This window comes from Dermochelys coriacea, chromosome 1 (assembly GCF_009764565.3).
Source record: "Dermochelys coriacea isolate rDerCor1 chromosome 1, rDerCor1.pri.v4, whole genome shotgun sequence".
In the NCBI taxonomy this organism is placed as follows: domain Eukaryota; kingdom Metazoa; phylum Chordata; order Testudines; family Dermochelyidae; genus Dermochelys; species Dermochelys coriacea.
This window is the reverse complement of record NC_050068.2, coordinates 291430867-291452850: the sequence shown is the minus strand read 5'-3', so window position 1 is coordinate 291452850 and position 21984 is coordinate 291430867. Positions and strand designations below refer to the sequence as shown.

The 21984-nt window shown below is 39.8% G+C and overlaps 1 protein-coding gene across 3 annotated transcripts in view; it reads left to right on the top strand.

The window, feature by feature from the left end:
* SRGAP1 (SLIT-ROBO Rho GTPase activating protein 1) overlaps nt 1–20260 on the top strand; it is a 240664-nt gene extending 220404 nt beyond the window's left edge. For 2 of the 3 annotated variants that reach the window (XM_038404033.2, XM_043494010.1), the window contains 5 exons: nt 1827–1906; nt 10768–10948; nt 11584–11718; nt 11853–12195; nt 17031–20260. In XM_038404033.2, the coding sequence (XP_038259961.1) occupies nt 1827–1906; nt 10768–10948; nt 11584–11718; nt 11853–12195; nt 17031–17405 (1114 nt within the window). In that variant the 3' untranslated portion in view covers nt 17406–20260. The remainder of the gene's footprint in view (nt 1–1826; nt 1907–10767; nt 10949–11583; nt 11719–11852; nt 12196–17030) is intronic. The other variant, XM_038404044.2, reaches the window with a different exon arrangement.
* Nucleotides 20261–21984: the final 1724 nt, after the last annotated feature.

Here is a 21984-nt window from a genome sequence, read left to right as displayed (position 1 = left end):
TCAACTTAATCACAATTTTAATCACACTGTTAAACAATAGAATACCCATTGAAATGTATTAAATACTTTGGATGTTTTTCTACATTCTCAAATATATTGATTTCAATTACAACACAAATTATAAAGTGTACAGTGCTCACTTAATATTATTTTTATTACAAATATTTGCACTCTAAAAATGATAAACAAGATAGTATTTTTCAATTTACCTCATACAAGTATTGTAGTGTGATCACTTTATCGTAAAAGTGCAACTTACAAAAGTAGATTTTTTTGTTACATAACTGCACTCAAACAAAACAGTGTAAAACTTTAGCGCCTACAAATCCACTCCGTCCTACTTCTTGTTCAGCCAATCGCTAAGAGAAACAAGTTTGTTTACATTTACAAGAGATAATACTGCCTCCTGCTTATTTACAATGTCACCTGAAAGCAAGAACAGGCCTTTGCATGGCACTTATGTAGCTGGCATTGCAAGGTATTTACGTCACTCAGATGACCCTTCATGCTTCGGCCATCATTCCAGAGGACGTGCTTCCATGCAGATGACACACATTAAAAAAAGAATGCATTTCTTTTTGCGGATACAGACTAACACGGCTGCTACTCTGAAACCTTAATTATATATGTGACTGAACTCCTTGGGGGAGAATTGTTTGTCTCCTGCTCTGTTTTACCCACATTGCCATATATTTCATATTATAACAGTCTCAGATGATGCCCTAGCATATGTTGTTCATTTTAAGAACACTTTCACTGCAGATTTGACAAAATGCAAAGAAGGTACCAATGTGCGATTTCAGAAGATAGCTACGGCTCTCAACCCAAGATTTAAGAATCTGAAGTCCCTTCCAAAATCTGAGAGGGACGAGGTGTGGAGCATACTTTCAGAAGTCTTAAAAGAGAAACACTCTGATACGGAAACTACAGAACCCAAACGACCAAAAAAAAAATTAACCTTCTGCTGGTGGCATCTGACTCAGAGGATGAAAATGAACATGGGTTGGTCCACACTGCTTTGGATTGTTATCGAGCAGAACCCGTCATCCTCATGGACACGTCCTCTGGAATGGTGGTTGAAGCATGAAGGGACATATGAATCTTTAGACCATCTGGCACATAAATACCTTGCAATGCTGGCTATGACAGTGCCATGCGAACGCCTATTCTTGCTTTCAGGTGACATTGTAAACAAGAAGTAGGCTGCATTACCTCCTGCAAATGTAAACAAACTTGTTTGTCAGAGCGATTGGCTGAACAAATAGTAGTACTGTACTAAGTGGGCTTCTAGGCTCTACAATTGTTTTATTTTTGAATCTGGTTATTTTTTGTACATAATTCTACATTTCATCTTTCATGAGAAAGAGATTGCACTACAGTACTTGTATTAGGTGAATTGAAATACTATTTCTTTTGTTTTTTACAGTGTAAAAATTTTTAATCAAAAATAAATATAAAGTGAGCACTGCACTTTGTATTCTGTGTTGTAATTGAAAGCAATATATTTGAAAAATGTAGAAAACGTCGAAAAATATTTAAATAAATGGTATTCTATTATTGTTTAACAGCGTGATTAATCGTGATTAACTTTTTTTAATCACTTGACAGCCTCTACTTACACACACACACACATATATTTATAAATATAAATAAAAATTTTAATAGTGCTATTTGTTTCAGAAGAAAATTTAAGTGATATTTGCTATAGAAATAGCTTACTCTTGTTAGCTTGGGGGGGGGGAGGGTTATGCCAAATATAAGCATCCATTAAGCATTGCTTCATGTGCTAATCGCCTGTACTTGCTTAACATTGTGTATTTCTGCAGTGATAGCCCTTATAGTGAACATGGTACACTAGAGGAAGTGGACCAGGATGCCAGTACAGAGCCCCACACCAGTGAAGATGGTACGTCCTTTATGTTACATCTTTAATCCTCTTTTAAATAAATTACAGTTACAGGTTTTTCATGCAGGAGATACTCTCTCTTTTCCTCACTGTCTCTCAGTTGAAACTAAATTACTTCTGGGAGGATGCTCTGCTGCTTACACCTCCATTTTTAATCTTCAATTTTTTTGTTTGTTTTTCACTTTTATCCATCTGTGTTTCGCCAGCTGTTTCCTTGCACCTTTCCTGGCTTGCTCAGTTACAGGAAGAGCAAGTGAGAAACTACTTCAGTCAGCACAAATTACTTTCTGATGTAATGTTCCCTTTTTAAGTGGCCTTTTACCATTTTTGCACAAGATAAACTGATCCAAACCATGGCTTTGAATATTTTAGCTTAGAGAATTGCATTCAATATGCTATATTTTGATATTTAAAAACACAACTTTCTAGAGGATTTAAGGACCCCCAAAACTATTAAACCAAAGCCATTCACTATAATGTTGGTTCATGCTCACCCTTGCTGGACTAGGAGTCGTAGCTGGCTGTGAGGGCCCAATGGGATAAACATCGCTTATCAAATCTCCTCTTCTTTCTTTCAGCAAAGTAAGACTTAGGCCTTGTCTAGACAGAGAAATATAATGGCATAGTTATTCCATCATAGCTATGCCAGTATATTTCCCCATATAGGCAAGCCCTTAGTGGCAGATGCCTCGTTCCCTTGTTTAGGGTAGCACAGTGGATAAAGCAGCCTGTGATAACAAGGAGGCAACAGGTCAGGAGCCTGGGACCAAACAGGAAAGGGAAGGCAGATAGGGCCTGTAATCTGGTGGGTTGCAATGAGAACCTGTTCAGGGGGGCAAGGTAAGCAGCAGAGTGCAGGAGGGCCTCCTTCGCATTTTCAGGAGGAGCAGGGGAAGGAATTACAGGGGACAAAGTGGGGAAGAGTAAGAGGCCAAAATGGTATAGTTGATTTTATTTAGGAGATCAGAAATGTCCAAGTGTGGGGTCAAAAATAATAATTTCAAGGATTGGAAAAAGGGTCCTGTTGCCAGCCCCAGACCCACCATTTATTTTGAGCAGCAGCCACAACTTGTTAGTATGGGTCTCTCCCCTTATATACTAATTTATCAGACAGTTTCTCATGTTGCTAAAAAAGACTATTTCAGATTCCTGTGAAATGCTCAGGATTAAACTGATGACAGATAGGGGGTGAAACACTTAATGATATCAAGTTTCTCTTCGAGGTTTCTCTATTTCTGACATACATACAGAGGTGTAAATGATGGAAATTCAGATTCATAAATGTGCATTTCTGAAAACTTTTCCCTGCACATGAGAATGAAAAGGAGGGAAAAAAACATGCAACAATCAAAAGTTGTTTTAATCCATTTGTACACAATTGTAAAATATTAAATGGCATCTGAAAAGCATGGACAGGCAAATCTTGACCATGTGAAAGTAGTATGGTACTTCATTTTTGCCTTGATATCAATCCTGGATGCAATGAGTATAGTAAAGTTGTAGCGTAGCATAGCATTACTGATTGAGGCAAAATTGACTGGAGTGACTCTCAGTGGAGCAGAGGTAGCCAAGAAAGGATTAAATTACTTAAATTAAATTAGTTTTCAGAGTAGCAGCCGTGTTAGTCTGTATTCGCAAAAAGAAAAGGAGTACTTGTGGCACCTTAGAGACTAACAAATTTATTAGAGCATAAGCTTTCGTGAGCTACAGCTCACTTCATCGGATGCATTTGGTGGAAAAAACAGAGGAGAGATTTATACACACACACACACACACACACACACACGCACACAGAACATGAAACAATGGGTTTATCATACACACTGTAAAGAGAGTGATCACTTAAGATAAGCCATCACCAGCAGCAGGGGGGGAAAGGAGGAAAACCTTTCATGGTGACAAGCAAGGCCTACCTTGAAACTGCAAAGAGGACCTCTTTGCTCTTTTGCCAGTGTGTATGATAAACCCATTGTTTCATGTTCTCTGTGTGTGTGTATATAAATCTCTCCTCTGCTTTTTCCACCAAATGCATCCGATGAAGTGAGCTGTAGCTCACGAAAGCTTATGCTCTAATAAATTTGTTAGTCTCTAAGGTGCCACAAGTACTCCTTTTCTTTTTGATCTAGTTTTGTTTATCAGGATGACCAGCAAGATAATCCTAGTTTTTGCCATTCCTTTGTTTTGTGAATTGAATACAGAAAGTGAACAGTCATGTTGTGGATTTGCATATAAAGGGGGAAAAAGGTAATACAAAGATTTGAACTTTGTGGTAATGCTTGAGCAAAGATGATGACAGTGTAGTTGGTGTGACTAGACCAGTGCATGAAGTGAGAGGCCTCCACTTAACCAGCTAGCTCTAATCAAGTTTTTCCACCAATAAAAGTTTACCTTTAGGTAAGCTATTTTTTTATAATGAAGGGTGGGTATTTTCATCGAACTGGTGCTGTTAACTGTCTTTTTGCACACACATTCCTGTGTTTATCCCTTGAATAAAAAGTGTTTGCAATAATATGTACGCTGTGATTCGTAACAATTTTACAACTGTGATTCAATCTTGAATCACAAGGATCAGATAATTGATCTTTTGTGGGGGAACAGGAAAGCTTCCACTAAACGAAATTTTTTATTTCAGTAGATTTATTGATTAATAGTTTGTCACACCAGGACCCTGATTTACATGTGTATGAGAGTAAGGTAATGTTGAACTGAGCTTGCTACTACGAACTGGACATGTTGTACTTTTGCATTTCTCTCTGTTAGGAGTTGGACAGAGCCTTCTCTAAACATGTAAATCTTTATTACGTTTTAATCTAGTTCATTTTATACTGCAGTGGTTTTTTTCCTCTCAAACCCTGTAGTCCCATAACAATATTGGGCAATTGACGTGTAATCAAAAGCAAGAGGATTTATTTTTCTATTTTTCTTATTTTCACTATAAGAACTACTTGCTGTATAAGGTTAAATTACAAGTAAGTCTCTCTATGCCGACAAGAAGTCGGCTCTATATAATGACAAGGCTGAGCCACTGTGGGGGGAAGTAAAGGTGTATTTATGGAATTATAAAGCTAAATTATTCTTTTAAAAAAATACGGCAAGTATATATATATGTAATATATAATGTATGTATGTATAGGAATAATATTAGCTTGTCCTCTATCCTTTGAAGGTTTGGGGCATACAATGATGAAATATAAAAAAGCTACATACATCCTTAACTGTAAATACGTGAGTAGTCACAGTGACTTTATTGGGGCTATTCACATGCTTAAAGCTATGCATGTGTTTACCTGCTTCTCTGAATTCAGGTCATAGTGAAGAGGTTTTTTTGTAAGGATAAAAAGCCTTCACTGTAAGAACTTCTATTTACATTGTCTACTTAAAAGAAGAGCATTCCTGCTAAATAGCATTTTCCCCTAGATCTGAAAACATGAACTTTTGTGCATTTCAAAGAGTTCACCTTGTGCCTCAGAATGAGCCATATCTATTTATCTGTAACTTCATTACAGAAAGACATTTGCCTGAAAATAACTCTTAGAAAAGAGTGTAAGATTCAGGGGATACATCTTTATGCTTAATAAGCAGTTTTTGTACAATCTTCTTCTGAAATTCTTTAACACTGAAGATATTTTACTCTAGTCGATGCATATAAAAGTTGACTAGATCTGTTTCCGAAGGAAATAAGAGAATTTCCTGAGGAAGTCTCGGACACATGGGTAATTCCTGATGTAAAACACAAACATGCTAACATTTTTATTGCTGTTCATTGACACCTTATGATGCCTTACATTTATAAATCAAGAAAGTAGTTCTCACACAGTTGGGGGTATTAAAGGACAAATAAGGCTGAGAGTTAGTGCTGTTGTGTCCCTGAATGGTCACCATTGCAGATTTGACTATTCTGAAATAATTCATACTATGATCAACTTTTTTCCAAGTTCTGCTGTAACAGTAATTCACAACCTTCTTTCCCTTTGTTGTTTTCCAGTCAGAGAACTTCCAGAGAACTTGAGGATAGATTGTTACTGTAAAGCCACAGCCCTTTGATAAGGTGTAGAGGAGAGCATAGGGATCAGGATGTCTTTTGCTTAAGACAAGCACGATGCATGTGGAAGAATTGGGGAGCACAGAGAAGGGGCTGCTCTGATGCACCCAGTGAAAGGTACAGTGGATGGTCTCATTCTGCTGGCTCAGCTCCACTTGGCTCACTGGTGTGGGGTGTAGAGTGCCAGGTGCCAGGTTTTTGACCAGAAAGTCCAGATGAAAAGGGTACCTGACAGTTTCTGGTCAGATCTGAGGACCGGTTATTGCAGGTGGGGGAGGCGCTGGATGATCACCTGTGCCAGCCCCTACTCAGCCGAGGCCCCCTCCTACCTACATTGGGTGACTGCAGCTCCCAGCCCCCAGTTAAGTTCCTCCCGACTGGGGGTGGGAGGGGCGTGGAGCTGGGGGAGGGGGAAGAGGAGCGAATGAGGGTGGGGCAGAGCCTCGGGGGGGAAGTTCCAGCACTCTTGTTGGGGTGTCTGGTTTTTGGCAACCCTAGCAGTGGGCTGGGATGGCATAGCTCCACCCTCATACCACCACCTTTTGAGGAAGACTAGTGCTGAGTTTGGCTCTTGAAGTGCAAAGATGGAAATAGTGACTAACCTTTGTTTCTTACATCTTTCCCCTTATCACCTACTGGACCTGTACAGAGCTATTTACAGTCTAGCCAGTGATTTTTAAGTGGAAGGCACCATAATGTGTCACTGAATGGCAGTAATAATATTAGCAGAATTTGAGGTCATAAGTACAAAACTGAGAACAGAATCCCTAGAGCTCTTCCCACAGTTCTTTAGCTTGTCCTAATATTTCTCTTTTTCTGTCTTTGTCTGGATCATAGCCAGTGATATTTCAGATGTCATCATATATTTCTTGCCATAGATAGGAAATGACTCGAGGTATAGGACAGAACAGTATAATTATATTTCCCTCTGAGCTGTCTTAATTTTACTGTTAGACCCCATGGCTCAATATCGAGCAGAATTTCAGTTACAAATCATAGATTTGTATTAGCTCTATTCCCTTTCCTTTAGTTGTGAAATGGCTCCCTCCAGTTCTCAATAACTTTGACGTTATAAATCTTTTGGCTTTTTTTATGTCCAAATGGAACAGTCAAGGTATTTTTATATTAATTGTCAAAGTTCTATTTGTTAACAGGTGAATTAGTATTTGAAAAATAAAATCTGAGAACTGTCTGCTGTAGAAATGTGCTGTCCAAGTAAAGGGCACATTTTTAGTAATGAAAGTTCCTATCAGAATAAAAGAACAATTTGTATGAGCTTAATATAAGAGTTTCATTAAGAAAAGCAACTATGTCAGCTATACACCACATTGTATAGGGTACGTTTCATAGGAACACATAAATAGCATGTCTCAGAAGTCTCACTCACTGTCTGTAGATTAATAGTTCAAACAGCTGTTCCCAGTACAGCAACTTCCTACAGATGTCTGAAAAAGGACGTTGGTCTATAATAAGGTACAGGAAAAGGAAAAATTCAACATTCCATAGGCCTGACTCTCTTCTTACACTAGGCTTACATAGGTATGGAGTTACTTCTGATTTACTCTGGTATGCGGTAAGTGAGAAGAATCAAACTCTGTATACTCAAGTCTTTAATATCAAACAGTCCATTGAACTTTTAATTGTAGTATGGCTCACCCAAAAAGGAATTGCCATATCTGATCAACTCAGTGCTTCAATATCCTGCCTCAGAATGCTCAGTACCAGATGCTTCAGAGGAAGGTGAAAGGAAACCCTGAACATGCAATTATGAAATAACCTGCCTATGGTGAAGTTTCTTCTTAACCCCCATCAATCAGAGATTGGCTTGTGCCCTCAAGTATGGGAGTTTATACTTCCCCGCTCTCCTTTTATTTAACCTAATATAATGTAACAGCATGTTCTTATTATTCATACAAACATCTGGTCTAGCTATACTTATGAGCTAATTCTGCCTCGGTATTCAGTGAGGGGGGAGGGGGGAAAAATAGACTAGATGATCTTGAGGTCCAACCCTACATTTTTATAATGTGAGGAATATCTTTTTACAGTGAGCTCCAAAGGCTAACTTTATGATATGTATAAAAATATTTCCTTTCTGGTGTTAAATTGTTGCCTTTCAGTTTCATTGACTAGCCCCTTATATATTGATGCAGATAAACAAGAGTGCTTTATTTTCTTTCTCCTAACTAATCATTAATTTGTATACCTTTATACATAGATACATAAATACTAAGGTCAGAAGGGACCATTCTGATCATCTAGTCTGACCTCCTGCTCAACGCAGGCCACAGAATCTCACCCACCCACTCCTGTGAAAAATCTCACCTATGTCTGAGCTATTGAAGTCCTCAAATCGTGGTTTAAAGACTTCAAGAAGCAGAGAATCCTCCATCAAGTGACCTGTGCCCCATGCTACAGAGGAAGGCGAAACACCTTCAGGGCCTCTTCCAATCTGCCCTGGAGGAAAATTCCTTCCCAACCCCAAATATGTCTCTTCTTATTTGTCTCATCTTTAAACTATACGGTCCCAATCTTTTCAGTCTCTCCAAGTGATGGAAGCCTTTCCATACCTATAATCATTTTGTCACATCTCTGGTCCTCTTTGCTTTCTGTTTATATAATTTTTTAGATAAGGTGTCTAGAACTGAACACAATATTCCAGGTGAGAGCATGCCGCTGACTTTATATAGTGCCATTGTAATTTTCACTATTATTTTCTCGCCCATTCTATATACATCTTACCATTTGATTTGCTCAGTGTGCATTGGTGGTCAAAAAAGCAGAGGTTTTCATTAAGCTAGCCAGTCTTTCCTGAATAAATACAGTTAATTTAGAAACTAGCAATATGAATAAGTAATTGAAGTGATTCCTGCCAGTGTGCATTACTTTGCATTTGTAACACTGAATTTCACTGCCATCGCCTCACCTAGTTGTGTGTAGGCCTTTCTGAAATTCTTCAATGTTTGCTGGGCTTGACTAATCTAAACAAGTCATCTGAACTATTGCAAGTCTTTAACCTGATTGCCTAAAGATAGCCAACTACAGGACAGTCCTCTACAGGTTGGGCAAGGTATGAAAAAATAGCTGCAAACTGTAACCTTAATAGGGCACAAGGATTATATTTCCACACTGCAAGATGGAACTTAATTTTAAAGAGACATTCCAGCACATAATATTAATGCATAATATAGGGGCAGGAGTCTTCATTATAAACCAAGTTTTTCAGGTATTACAATGCAGCAAATTAAATTTGCACCAAGCTAAAACGTGATACGGCAGTCATCAGCCTATCTGTTAATTTCTTTCTAAATTTTGATTTAATTGTATAAGGTATTTTTCATTTTGGATGGCTTTATTTTTGAGCTACTCAGAGCAAACAAAATGTATAATATGAAAACTGACGTTTTTGCGGGCATGAGTTCTTAATGCTTTGGTTGGCATTTTGATACTGTGATAAATTTAACCTGACAAATGTGATTTCACAGGCATTAGTTTTTCATAACTTTTAGAACTAGCCATTGCCAACATCATACAATAAAATCGTAGCTGTTCCATCAAGGTACAACTGACAAAGTAGCAGCTCCAAAGACATCAGTTAAAATCTTACACTCATTGGCCCCAATTCTGCAAATAGATATGCTAACAAGGGACCCTGGAGGCTGCACAGAGGCCCACTGATGTCTGTGGACTCCGCACAGGTGTTAGCAGAACCATATCTACTTATAGGATGGGGCCATTGTCAGTATGAACTTTGATATATCAGGAAGTTTTGACAGGGAAGGGAGGTTTTAATTCTCATTTTCATCCTTAAAATGATCTCTGTGAAGATAAGGTTTTTAAAATCCGTTCTTGTAGAGGGAGAAGCTTCACACACACTCACACACTCTCTCTCTCTCTCCCCCCCTTCCAGGAGCCAGTCAAAACTCCTGTAACCTATGCCTGGCTGCTCACAGAATCCATTCCAGCAGCCAGTGATCACTGGGAACAGAGGGACACCTACACTTTGCCCTCTTTCACCTAGCTATGGCCCCATACATGGGGGTGTAACAGAATTATCCTACCAGCTCTGTGCCATACAGTGATTCCTCATACTGAGATGTACTCCCAAAGGAGTTGGATCTGTCAAATGTTTGGTGGCTTTGCACAAACTGGAGCTTCAAGAGAAACCAGAGAAGGCCCAAGAACAGGTCCTTGTATTTTTTGTAAAATATGAGGTTTACACTGGGTCTGCACTCTTAGCACAGGAGTGACAAATTCTAATAGAGTTCTAAAGCTATTAAACTGACTCATCTCAGCTCCTGCCTAGAGCCCTGCAAATCTGCAGATATCCGCAGATCATGTTTGCAGATCGGATGCAAATACAAATTTTGTATCCGCACAGGACTCTACTCATGCCTATTCTTGCTGAGGAAACCCCTAGCTATTCGTTCCTTTTTCACTGCGAATTGTTGTAGCACATCTCTTTGGCTTGTGCATCTGATTTATCAGGCTCCCTCAGGTTTGGTTTTGCTTTTTTATCACCTGTAACTATTCCCCACCCATCACATAGCTTTTTATATTAGGAGACAAGCACTCCGCCCACTTTCAAATGTTGAGCATTGAATGTATTATGTTCTCTGTCTAGAGGTCTTAAAAGCAGCCCAGTTGCTTTGTACTTGGGGCACACGGACATGGCCACTGCCTGAAGTATATCTTGGTTCAATATCTGACTTCTGTAAGCTTTGTTTGAATATTAATGCTGAGGGGTTACATTTTACAAAGCTGAAATAAACAAATAAGTCTATTCTGGAGTCTGAGATCTTACTTTTTTTCCCCCTAGAAGGTGAGCCTATAGAAGCTATAGCCAAGTTTGACTACACTGGAAGATCTGCACGAGAACTCTCCTTCAAAAAAGGAGCCTCCCTGCTTTTATATCATCGAGCATCTGAAGACTGGTGGGAAGGAAGGCATAATGGAATTGATGGCCTAGTACCTCACCAATATATAGTGGTGCAGGATATGTAAGCAGTGTCTAGTTATACAATATACTTGAGTGATTGCTCCTTATTGAGAAGAAGCTTGTTGAATTAGCTAGTGGGGTATCACCCAAATGTGAGAGTGCTTTGAAGGCTCATAAACACCTGGGAGATTTTGCCTCCAAACTGGACGCTACCATCTTTTTGTTACATTTTCCCGAAGTAATGCCCATCAAGCGACACCACAGAATCACAAAACATTGATAGGCTGACTCGGCTACATCATTGACAGAAATGATCCCCATACAGTATGTTAAGAAGAGGATATTGTACCTATTTTAGTTTTACCATATAGTTGTAGCAGCTGTTGCCAATAAACTTCTAAGTAACAGTGCTGGATAAGTACACCATGGCACTTCTTAATAGTACTCGGAGGTGTACTTGGCACTTCAAAACCAACCAAAGTGCCTGCTCCCAAAAGGTTACTCTAAATTTTAAGAGGTGACATGAGTGAAGTCAATAAACAAATAGGTCATCAATGAGAGTACAGCAGCTGGAGATGCAATTATATGTCTAGTTTTAATTCTATACGAGGACAAAAACAGAAGATCCGTGATGCCTGCTGTCCTACATACCTCACTTCCTGGAAAGTGACTTCTCAATCTATATCTTCTTTTCAGGGATGATACCTTCTCAGATACGCTGAGCCAAAAAGCAGACAGTGAAGCCAGCAGTGGGCCAATAACTGAGGACAAGTCCTCATCTAAGGACATGAACTCCCCAACTGATCGTCACCCTGACATATATTTAGGAAGGTAAGGTTAACATAGCAACATTTCTGCATTGCTTTGCAGCTGTTAGATTGCTTCTGGGTTCATGCAGTGGCGAGATTTCTTCTCACACCTTGTTAATAATGCTAACATGTCCTATGATTTCTACATTTGTGTAGGCAAAGAAAGAGATCAGAACCACCTCCTCTAAGACGCCCAGGCAGGACCAATGATGGCCATTGCCCTGTACATCCACCACACACACTCACCAACTCATCAGTGGAGCTAGGTTCCCCCAACATGGCAAGTCATTGCAGTCCTCGAGCCCTTCTTCATAATCGCAACCTCAATGCAGACAGCCCCGAAAGAAGACGTAGACCTGGGCATGGCAGCCTCACCAACATTAGTAGGCATGATTCACTAAAGAAGACTGATAGTCCTCCTATTAGAAGATCTACATCATCTGGTCAATACCCAGGTTTCAATGACCATAAGCCACTGGACCCAGAGTCGATAGCTCAGGTTGGTCTCTTTTCTTTGCCTTAGTGAGGAGCATGGTCAAATAGATGTAAATGAACATTTGACTTTCACAACACAGAGAGTTTAATTTTTTATTGAAAAGATGTATCAGAAAAGTATCCCACTTAACTTTCTGCCATGGGAGTCTAGGACAGAGATGTGTTAAATAATCATGGGAGAAAGGAGGGCCAATAGGAATAAAAGTTGCAACAGCATTACAGTGAAATAATTTTCAGTTGTACTGAAATGAAACTCTCTGTGCCACTCAGAGCATAGGGATAATGCAGAGGTATTGTTTCTCAGTTATGTAAACCCCTGTGTTCTGATGGAAGTGGGTTTAGCTTTCATAATTACTGTATGATTATTTCTGAATCTTATAGTACGCAAATATGTGCTTCAATTGGCTACTACTGTCCTCAGTCATTTGAAAACACAGGAATTTGCATTTCAGTCCTTTTAACATAGTTTTTGTATAAATGTAGAGATTTTTAACTCTTTTAGTTGTGCCTATGGAACATGCTAGGTAGAATCTGAATAAATAAGTAATAGACTGTGCCATCACTGTATATGTAGGAGAGGTGGCTAGTCTTTTCTCAGCAGTTGAGAGGTGAGAGGGATAGAATAGCAGAGACAGATAGCACCAAGAAGCAAGTTATTAATTCTGTGCTACTAAAGTGTGCTAACTCAATAATAGCCATATCCTGGGCTAATAAATACTTCTGTCCTACTCAAAGCTCATTTAGTTTAAAATATGATCATTATGTAAACACTCAACACCCTCAAATTACCATCTGATTACAAAAGCATTTAAAATAATCCTGCACTGACATTTCAAAATGTCATGCAACTTTTGCTTCCAAAGTCTCTGCTGCTTATGAAGTGGGAGGAGAGAGTCTCAATTGTTGTGAATGACTCAGACATCAATTTTCATTGCTCTTATTTCAACAGTTTCTAACTTTTTAAATACTAGGTTAAGCTATGTTACTTATTTACTGCCCAGGAGCTATGCACAGCCCTATTTGGCTTTAACTAAATTTGTACTCACCTAGACCAATTACTATTTGACAAAGACAGAACTTGAACTTTGACTGAATCATGTAAATGCTGCTGTGAACAAGCATGAAATACCTTAGTTTTCTTATTTAACCCACTTGTGCCTCACCAACACTGAAAAATTAACCACGAAGCCAGTCTTGGCATGTCCTTTTAGCAGATGTACTTTAAGAATAAATCTAAATGTGCAAAACAAACATGGAAATATTCTCATAAATGATCTCACTAAACACTGTCTTGCATGACAACTTCTAACATGTCTGATATTCTTCTTTGTTTTCCTTAACGTTTAAACTACAAATATGAGGCTATTGGGGGCACATCATCACTTACATGTTGAAAAAAAAAATCTATTGGATGAACAAGTTATAACATATGTAGGGCCCTTAATTTTCAGTTTTTATTTTAATTTTTCCTGGGAATTTCAGTGTTTATTACAACAAAAACAGGAAAAATTAATATTTTTGCACTGATTTTTACTAGGTAAATATAGGGGTTTGTTTTGGTGGACTGAAAGACAGAGGGAAAAAGTATTCGGTAGATTAATGCTTTGAATTCCGTTCATCAGTGTGGTTTGCTGCAGAACTAAAACAGAACTCAAAAACACAATGCCACCTCTGAGTTTAAGAAAACAATATATCTCTAATCCTCAGATAAAACTTTTCATTTGAATAAACAGTTTACTGCTGTAGACTTAGAACTATTTACATTTAATAATTGGGCCTCACAATTTGCTGCACATACACTCAACTTCATCCTTTTTGTTATTTAAAACTTTTGAATATTTCCTTGTGTACTGAAATGTATTCTGATGCAGATTTTCATTTTCTTCCTATTTTAGTGTGTCAGATCTTTAACCATTATCTGCTAACAGCTTGAAATGTGTATGTGGTGGGCGTGAGATTCATCAGTACGTTCAGATGTGCATGCACTTCAGAGTTTGCATGCGTGTCTGTTTATTGTGTGCATCTTATAGACTAATACATAGCCTTACTTCAACAGGAAACTTTGCAGATACACCGAGACTAATGTATTATCATAATACATCTCTACCCCAATATAACACAGTCCTCGGGAGACAAAAAATCTCACTGTGTTATAGGTGAGACTGCGTTATATCGAACTCGCTTTGGCCCCCCTGTTCCTTGTTCCCTGACCGCCCCCTCCAGAGACTCCTATCCACATCCCCGGTCCCCTGACAGGCACTCACCGGCAGCGGCGGGAAGCGGAGCAACGCAGCCCCAGTCTACTCCGCTCGGCCACCTCCCAGTCACGGTGCTCCGCTTCCCGCCACCGTGAGTGCGGGGAGGTTGGGGAAAGGACGCTGCCCGTACTCACCAGCAGCAGGAAGCAGAGTGCCGTGGCTGGGAGCTGGCGGAATAGAGAGGGCTGAGGCCGGGCTGCTCTGCTTCCCGCCGCCGGTGAGTGCGGGCAGGTTGGGGAAAGGACGCTGTCCGTACTCACCGGCGGCAGGAAGCAGAGTGCTGCAGCTGGGAACTGGCGGAGTGGAGTGGGCTGGGGCCAGGCTGCTCCGCTTTCACCACTGCCAGTGAGTGCGGGGGGGGGGAATCCCTTCCCCCAAGCCCCTCCACTGAGCAACACGGCTGGGGCCGGGGTGAGGGAAGCGGAGCGGGCTGCTCCCAGCCCCCTGCTAATCCCCCGGGCCACTCTGGGACTGCGGGGCCCCTAACAGTGCCCCCTCACAGCTCCTGCCTCCCAGACCCTGGGGGGGGGAGCCCCTGACTACCCCCGAGACCTTCTGCCCCTTAGCCAACCCCTCGGCCCTGGCCCAGAACCCTTAACACGCTGCTCAGAGCAGCGTGTCTGAGCTTTACCGCATTGTATGTGAACCCGCGTTATATCGGGTCAAGTTATAGTGGGGTAGAGGTATACATATATCTCATGCAATATATTGTATTTTCCTACTAAAACAAGTTATTTTTTTATAAATTTGAATGATACAAAAGTAGAAAATCTGAAAAAAATGAATACTTTTTGTAAAACCTGGGAAATTTTCAGTAAAAATCAGTTTAAACTGAAAACGAAGGGGCTTACATATGGCAATTTCCTGCAGTATCCTCAGAAGAACTGATTAGTATTAGTGTGGGCTGGGATTGTATGTAACCTCTCTGGGGGGAGATGTGACAGATATTGCAACTCCATGCAGTATCTTTAGGGTCCATTGTTTTAAATTAATGGTTTGACTGTTTTCTATGTCATCAGGGAGGGCTACTGCAGCTCCTCCAGGAACTAAAAACAGTGGATGATGATTAAGGCAAATCAGCAAGGTTGTAACTCCCCCAGAGAAGTACCATCGCCTTGGGAGGCATATATACTACTTCAAACTAGATTCTCCAGAGACTAAGGACAAAGAAAGGACTTCTGGATAAATAGCCTGAGTTGAAACTGACACAGGGCCTGATCCAGCAATTGGACAGGACCTTCTGTCCAAGACGGGGCCCCAATCCTACTAGGGCCCTCTGCTAAGCTTTTTGCCTGCTTATGTGAACTTTTCTGTTTTTTCTGTAATGCTTTTACCTTAAGAATAAATATGCTTGCTTAGAAAGAGCTATATGGTAGCTTATAACTGCTGGTAATTACACTGGTCACAGCCCTCAGAGAGAAAACGAAGTTCAGGTGCTGGCCTTTTTAGGCAGTCTGGCTTGCTGGGGATATCACAGCATAGGCAGGGAACTGTGCAACCTTAAAGATGTCCCAGTCAGGAGGAAGCGAGATGCGGGTCCCCACCCAAGCGAGGTGATGGCTGGGAACCAAAAGCCTAGAGTGGGTACCCTTGAGGGGCAATACAGGTGCAGTTGCCCTGAAATTATGATACAAGCAAGCAGAGCTCACTGCCACAAACATTTTTAAAAGCTGGAAAGGTGGCCATTATCTTTCAAGATGTTTCTAATTCTTAATAACAACATGGAGGCACCGGTGGCACCTTAAAGATTAACAGATTTATTTGGGCATAAGCTTTTGTGAGTAAAAAACCCACTTCAGATGCATCTTAATACTAACCACCAACTTCTCTCTCCCCGTAACTGAAAGTTATCAAAAGCACAGCTATTTTACCATTGGCCTTGAATTACATTTTTATTTAAAAAAGTAATATAGGCCAGGATTTTCAAAGCCAACCTGGATGTCCAAGTAAATGCCTTAGGTGGCTTTGAAAAACTCAATCATAGTTTTCCAACTTCAGTTTTACTTTAATTTAAAAAAATCCCTGTGCTAGAGTATTGTTCCTGAATATTTCAGGGTAAAATCTGGAGTATAGCACATGAGCTATTAGGCTTCACATTTATTTAAATATTGTTGCAAATCAATCATCAAATATTTGTTCTCTTAACAGTAATTTAACAGCAAGCAGCAGAGTATGTTTTTAATGGCCTGACTGAATTTTGATCCTCTGCCATTAAGTTAATTTATGTTCAACCCAAGCTGCCATCTTGTTCAGGAAGGCCACTTCTAAATGAGGTTGATGTACATGCATGCAGTGTTGGTGTAGCCATGTTGGTCCCAGGACAAGAATAGAGAGACAAGATGGGTGAGGTAATATCTTTTACTGGACCAACTTCTGTTGTGAGAGAGAAGATTTTGAGACTCACCGAGCTCTTCTTCAGCTCTGGGCTGTAAATGTGCTTTAATACTGCTTCATAATATTTGTTAGAAATGAATGGATGGTTTATAACTGAATTTATGCATTTCTCAGACTTCTTCCTCAGCAACTACTCTTTGCATTCAGTATTTAATGACTTGCTGCTCTGTCTCTCTGTTCTGACTAGGATATTGAAGAGACAATGAACACAGCTCTGAATGAACTCCGTGAGCTGGAACGTCAGAGCTCCGCGAAACACGCTCCCGACGTGGTGCTGGATACATTGGAACAAATGAAAAACTCACCCAGCCTGGCCTCGACAGAATCACTAAGCCCTCTCCATAGTGTAGTGTTAAGGAGCACCGAGCCTCAGATTCGACGTAGCACTAGTTCTTCCAGTGATACCATGAGTACTTTCAAGCCCATGGTGGCCCCCAGAATGGGAGTGCAGCTAAAACCCCCAGCTCTGAGGCCAAAACCCATTGTTCTTCCAAAAACAAATCCTACTATAGGACCTTCCCCTCCTTCCCAAGGTCCAACAGACAAATCTTGCACAATGTAAAAAGCTAAGCAACCCAGGAGGTGGAGTGTGTTACAGAAAGGAATGGATTAGCGATAGAAGTCAGGGTTCCATAACACTATTAGTTCATGTTTATAACTGGAGATGTTTTGTTTTTCAATTTTTTTGAATGTAATGTCTGAACTAGTATCATTAACACGGGCATTTGTATTTTGTATAGTTTCAATTTTTAAAAAAACTGGACAAATGTGTGTCATTTTAAAACCGACTTGAAAACTTGATGCTGCACCATTTGTAATAAAAGGAACAGATCAGAAATGGCTTCCCACTTTGTACAATATTTCATAGTCTTTCTATAGTTTACTTAATAAGGGATCCAACAGAAAGGTAACTTGAAGGAATTCGTAAGTGGATATGGAACCCTTGACCATTAGATCACTGGTTCAAATCCCAATCTGGTTGGTAAAAGTTAGCATCTGAGGAATTAGTCAATGGCCTGTGTGAAGTGTATATGTAATCTCAGTCTATATAAATTAAAATAACACTTTCACAGTTGGCACTAAGTATTTAGCATATTTTTGGTAGTCTTATCAAAGGCCAAGTGCTGAGTAAGTAGAGCGACTGAATTACTCTTTCTGACCTCACTCCAGGTCAGGGTTAAAGTATATTGCCTGGATGGTATGAAGTTTCTAATGCTGCCACTTGTGCTGTACCTTTCTTTTGAAGCTAAAAGTTCAGTCCCCAGGACTGTCAGACACTTTTCACAAGCACTAAATTCACTTACAGTTTACAGTTCAGTGAACCAAGTAACTGCAGGTATACAAGTCTGTGGATCTTTCTGTAGCGTAATAAAAGATTTATTGAATTATTGTTCAACTGCTACTTTCAAACATTCCTTGGACCTTATTGCTCAGTATCTTCTTCAATGTGAGCTGCGATAACCACAGTTTCAAGCTGCTGTAGCCTCACTAGTTATCCTTCACAGTGCAAACAATGTGCACGGTTTCTCTATGATGCTTACTAAACAGTTTTTCTCCTGAGTTCTTGAATAACTTCTCTCAATTACACAGGAGGTTGTTAGAAGCACAGAAATCTCATTTGCTACTCTCTAGACTAAACCGAAATAAAATTTGCCAGAACCAATTTGAAAAAAAAAAAAGTCTATACCTTTCTCGCATCTGTGTGTGTGAGTGAAGATTTTATCAGCTTTGCTTAGTACTCCATTATTAAATTTTCTGTTACATGTGAATTAATTGTACAGCTGTTTTGCACATTAACAGTAAGCCATAATATCATTACTTGCCCAATCTATAAGATCATTTATAGCAGGTTTTTAATTTACGCAGCCATGCAGTCAAACTATTTATAAAGGATACCCTGTTGGCTGTTACCTAAAATACTGGGGCCAAGAAAAAAAAATCAGCTGATGGTCATCTGTAGGAATAAAACTGGCTTCAAATAAGAGTTGTCTTTCCTCATAGCATTTGTTACCTTAGGATCTTACCATTCTTCCTATGGAATGTCTTAAGTTCCATTCACTATATGGAAACATAATTGGGAAGAGTTAGTGTCTTATAACAAAGATTTGATTAGTATATTATAGTCTATATAAAGTCACAGAAGCCATGTCCTGCTGTCATTTGGGAATTTATTTATTTCCACTGTGGTTTACTAACTGTAATCACTTGATAAGGAACTCCAAGCCCTGGACGTGACAAATATCCCATAAACTGCATTAGAGAGCAATGCTGTCAGGGTCATTCATATTGTTGCTGATATTTGCAGCCCAAGGATGGGTCCAAAAAAATCCAAGGAATCTATAAGTATGTCTGTTTGGGGGCTGCCACATGTATAAACTCTTAGCTAGCACAGTGGACTCTTCAGGTGTCAGTCAGTTTAATCCACTGATGCTACCACTGTATAAACAGGGTAACAACTTGTCAAATTTATGTTTAATCCTGTATCTCTTGACTGTACCCTGCCGCCTATAGTCCTAAACTCCATGGCAAGGTTCTAACTGAAGCCAGTCCCCATTAAAGGTTGGCTTTAGTCTATTGGTATGTTCACCTGTCCAGGACCAGAAGTTATTTTCAAGTAGTTCCCAAACTTATTAGGATCAATGGAACAAACTGGAATTCCAGCTCTAATTTTCATGGTTTTTAGTTCAGTAATTTGTTCAATACCAGTGTGGCATAATTGAGATGAATATCTGTATCTTTAAATTATATAGGGAATTTTGTATATTTAAATAACACTATTGGATTCCATAATGCTTATATTAGAAATTGTGTAGCAAGAGAAAATATTAGAAACAGTGCATTTAGTGAATGCATCCACTTAGAGCATTCACACAAGTTAAATGTGTAGTTTGATGGTTATTATAGATACTTAACGTATAGTAAGTGGATATGTAACAGGAAAGACTGACAACTACAAACATACTAAGGGGCAACTCCTGCACACCTAATCAAATCAGTATTGTCCTTTACTGTCAGTTTGATAAGTTGCAGTATTGATAGCTTCCTGCTTGTTGACTGTTACCTAATTGTGTCAATGTACATCTGTAGTATGTACATGTGAAAGTGCCTTTAAAATTTTAGAGGAGCTTTAGCCTTGCTCTTGTACTATTGCATTTCCATTGCGGTCACTCTTGCTTGTATACTGTTGCATTTTCATTGCATTCATCCCTGCTCTTGTACAGCCACATTCCTGCCATTTTCAAAAAAGTTAAAAATACAGTCATGGAAGAAAAATGTACTGTTAATCTGTTGTGGCAATGCACTTTTATGTATAGTACTGTACATTTTGGCATGTACCATCACAGGCTTCAGTATACATTCAGGTTTGTTCCCCATAGTGTATCTTTATAATAAAGAAGATAGTTCTGTCTGCATTGGTGTAGTCTAATGGTGTGCAATCCTCAGTACGTTTACATGTGTATACCCAAATGACCTTTTTCCTTCTTGGTAATGTGAAGGCAAGAGGCTTGAGAGGTTCTTACTGCTATTTTCTGCTAGTTTTATCAACCCCATTAGTCTTCCCAATTTCCATTTTGCCTCCCTTCCTCCAAGTGGTCTTTCCAGATGAAATCTTACTCAGACTAGATGACAAGATCAGAGGCACCTGCATGGGCCTTCAGAAAGGCCTACCTAATCTGCATAAACATCCCCCTGCTTTTTACCCTTCCCTGAAACTTACTGCTGTAGGTCTCCTTTGAATGGGGCTTCATGCCAGCTGCCAACACCAAGCTTTATTATAAGGTCAGCTGTCTGGAAGCTACAATACTTGTTCTCCTTCACTAAGAGGTTGAAAACCTCAAAGTGAAATAGAAGTGGCTATTAGGGGCAAGCCGGAGATCAATCTGGTTAGCCACGAGCAAACGCTGTCAGTTGTGCCAACGGCCATACATTCGTTTTGTAATTGGCTTAAGAAGAAACCGCTGAAATATCTCATCTCTTATTTGGAGGCTATGGTTACACTCATTAGTTTACAAGAAACAGTCAATGTTTTATCCACAAACCACACACACAGTTGACTTTAGATTTTTCTGTCCAAGTATCTCTAAGGCTCAGAGGGCTCCTACTCAAATAGACCTTCCTGAGGGATGGCCTATTTTTAATCTGGGAGATGTTATCCTGCCACACACCCAAGCTCTTTCTGACCTACTTTATCTTCGTAGCTTTTCCAGGGCTTTGTGGAAGCAAGAACACACATCAGAGAACCCAAACCAAAATCCTTCTTAAAAATAAGTCAGCAGCAGTCAAAAGGCCCAGAATTGTCTTTTCCCTGGCTGTAGCACTCAAGCGCTATAAAATGGCAGGGGAGAATCACTTAGCAGGCTACAGCTACAGGTAGCACCTTCAGGAGTGCTCTTCCAATGTTCAGAGGATGCCATTCAATAGGAATTAAACATCTTTGGCTGATGCTTTATGCAGTAGTAGGCTCACCCATCAGCCCATGTTGCGAGCCTTTGCATGCCATTTTCCAGTATGTACCTTATGTATTTCTACTCGTCCCTTACTACACAAAAGTAAGGATTCAACCAGGCAGAGCAAAATGTCATATTTTACTCAAAGCCTGTGTACTCCACAGCAAGCTTGATCTAAATTCTGTACCAAAACCCTACACTGCAGGGACTGAGGATTGTGCAGCAGTTTGATCAACTTTAAGTTGACATTTTTTATTAAAATAAATAATCACTCATGCAATCACTATAATATCCCCATGTTATTTAACTTCATAATAAATTCAAGGTTGTACCCTGCATTTTTAATTTTCAATATACTGCAGAATTTCATATTGAAAATGCTTAATTATTGTAGAAGTTACCAGGGAGCGAGGAAGGGGGAGGCAGGAGACTGACAGGTGAGTAGGGACCCATTGGAGCTGCTGGCAGTTGGGGAAGGTGCTGTTTGGTTTGCTTGGGTAGGCATGTTAGCAGATCAGTAAAACGATCTACCACAAACTAGTTAATGTTGACACTGAAAATTACAGCATTAGGACAGTTCACACCACTAAAAACTAGTGTTTCAAGCTGCCTGCCCATTCAAGTGGCCAGTGCTACCTCATTTTCACTCCATGTTTGAAGTAGGGTATGGAGAGGGGTGTTTGGATCCATAAG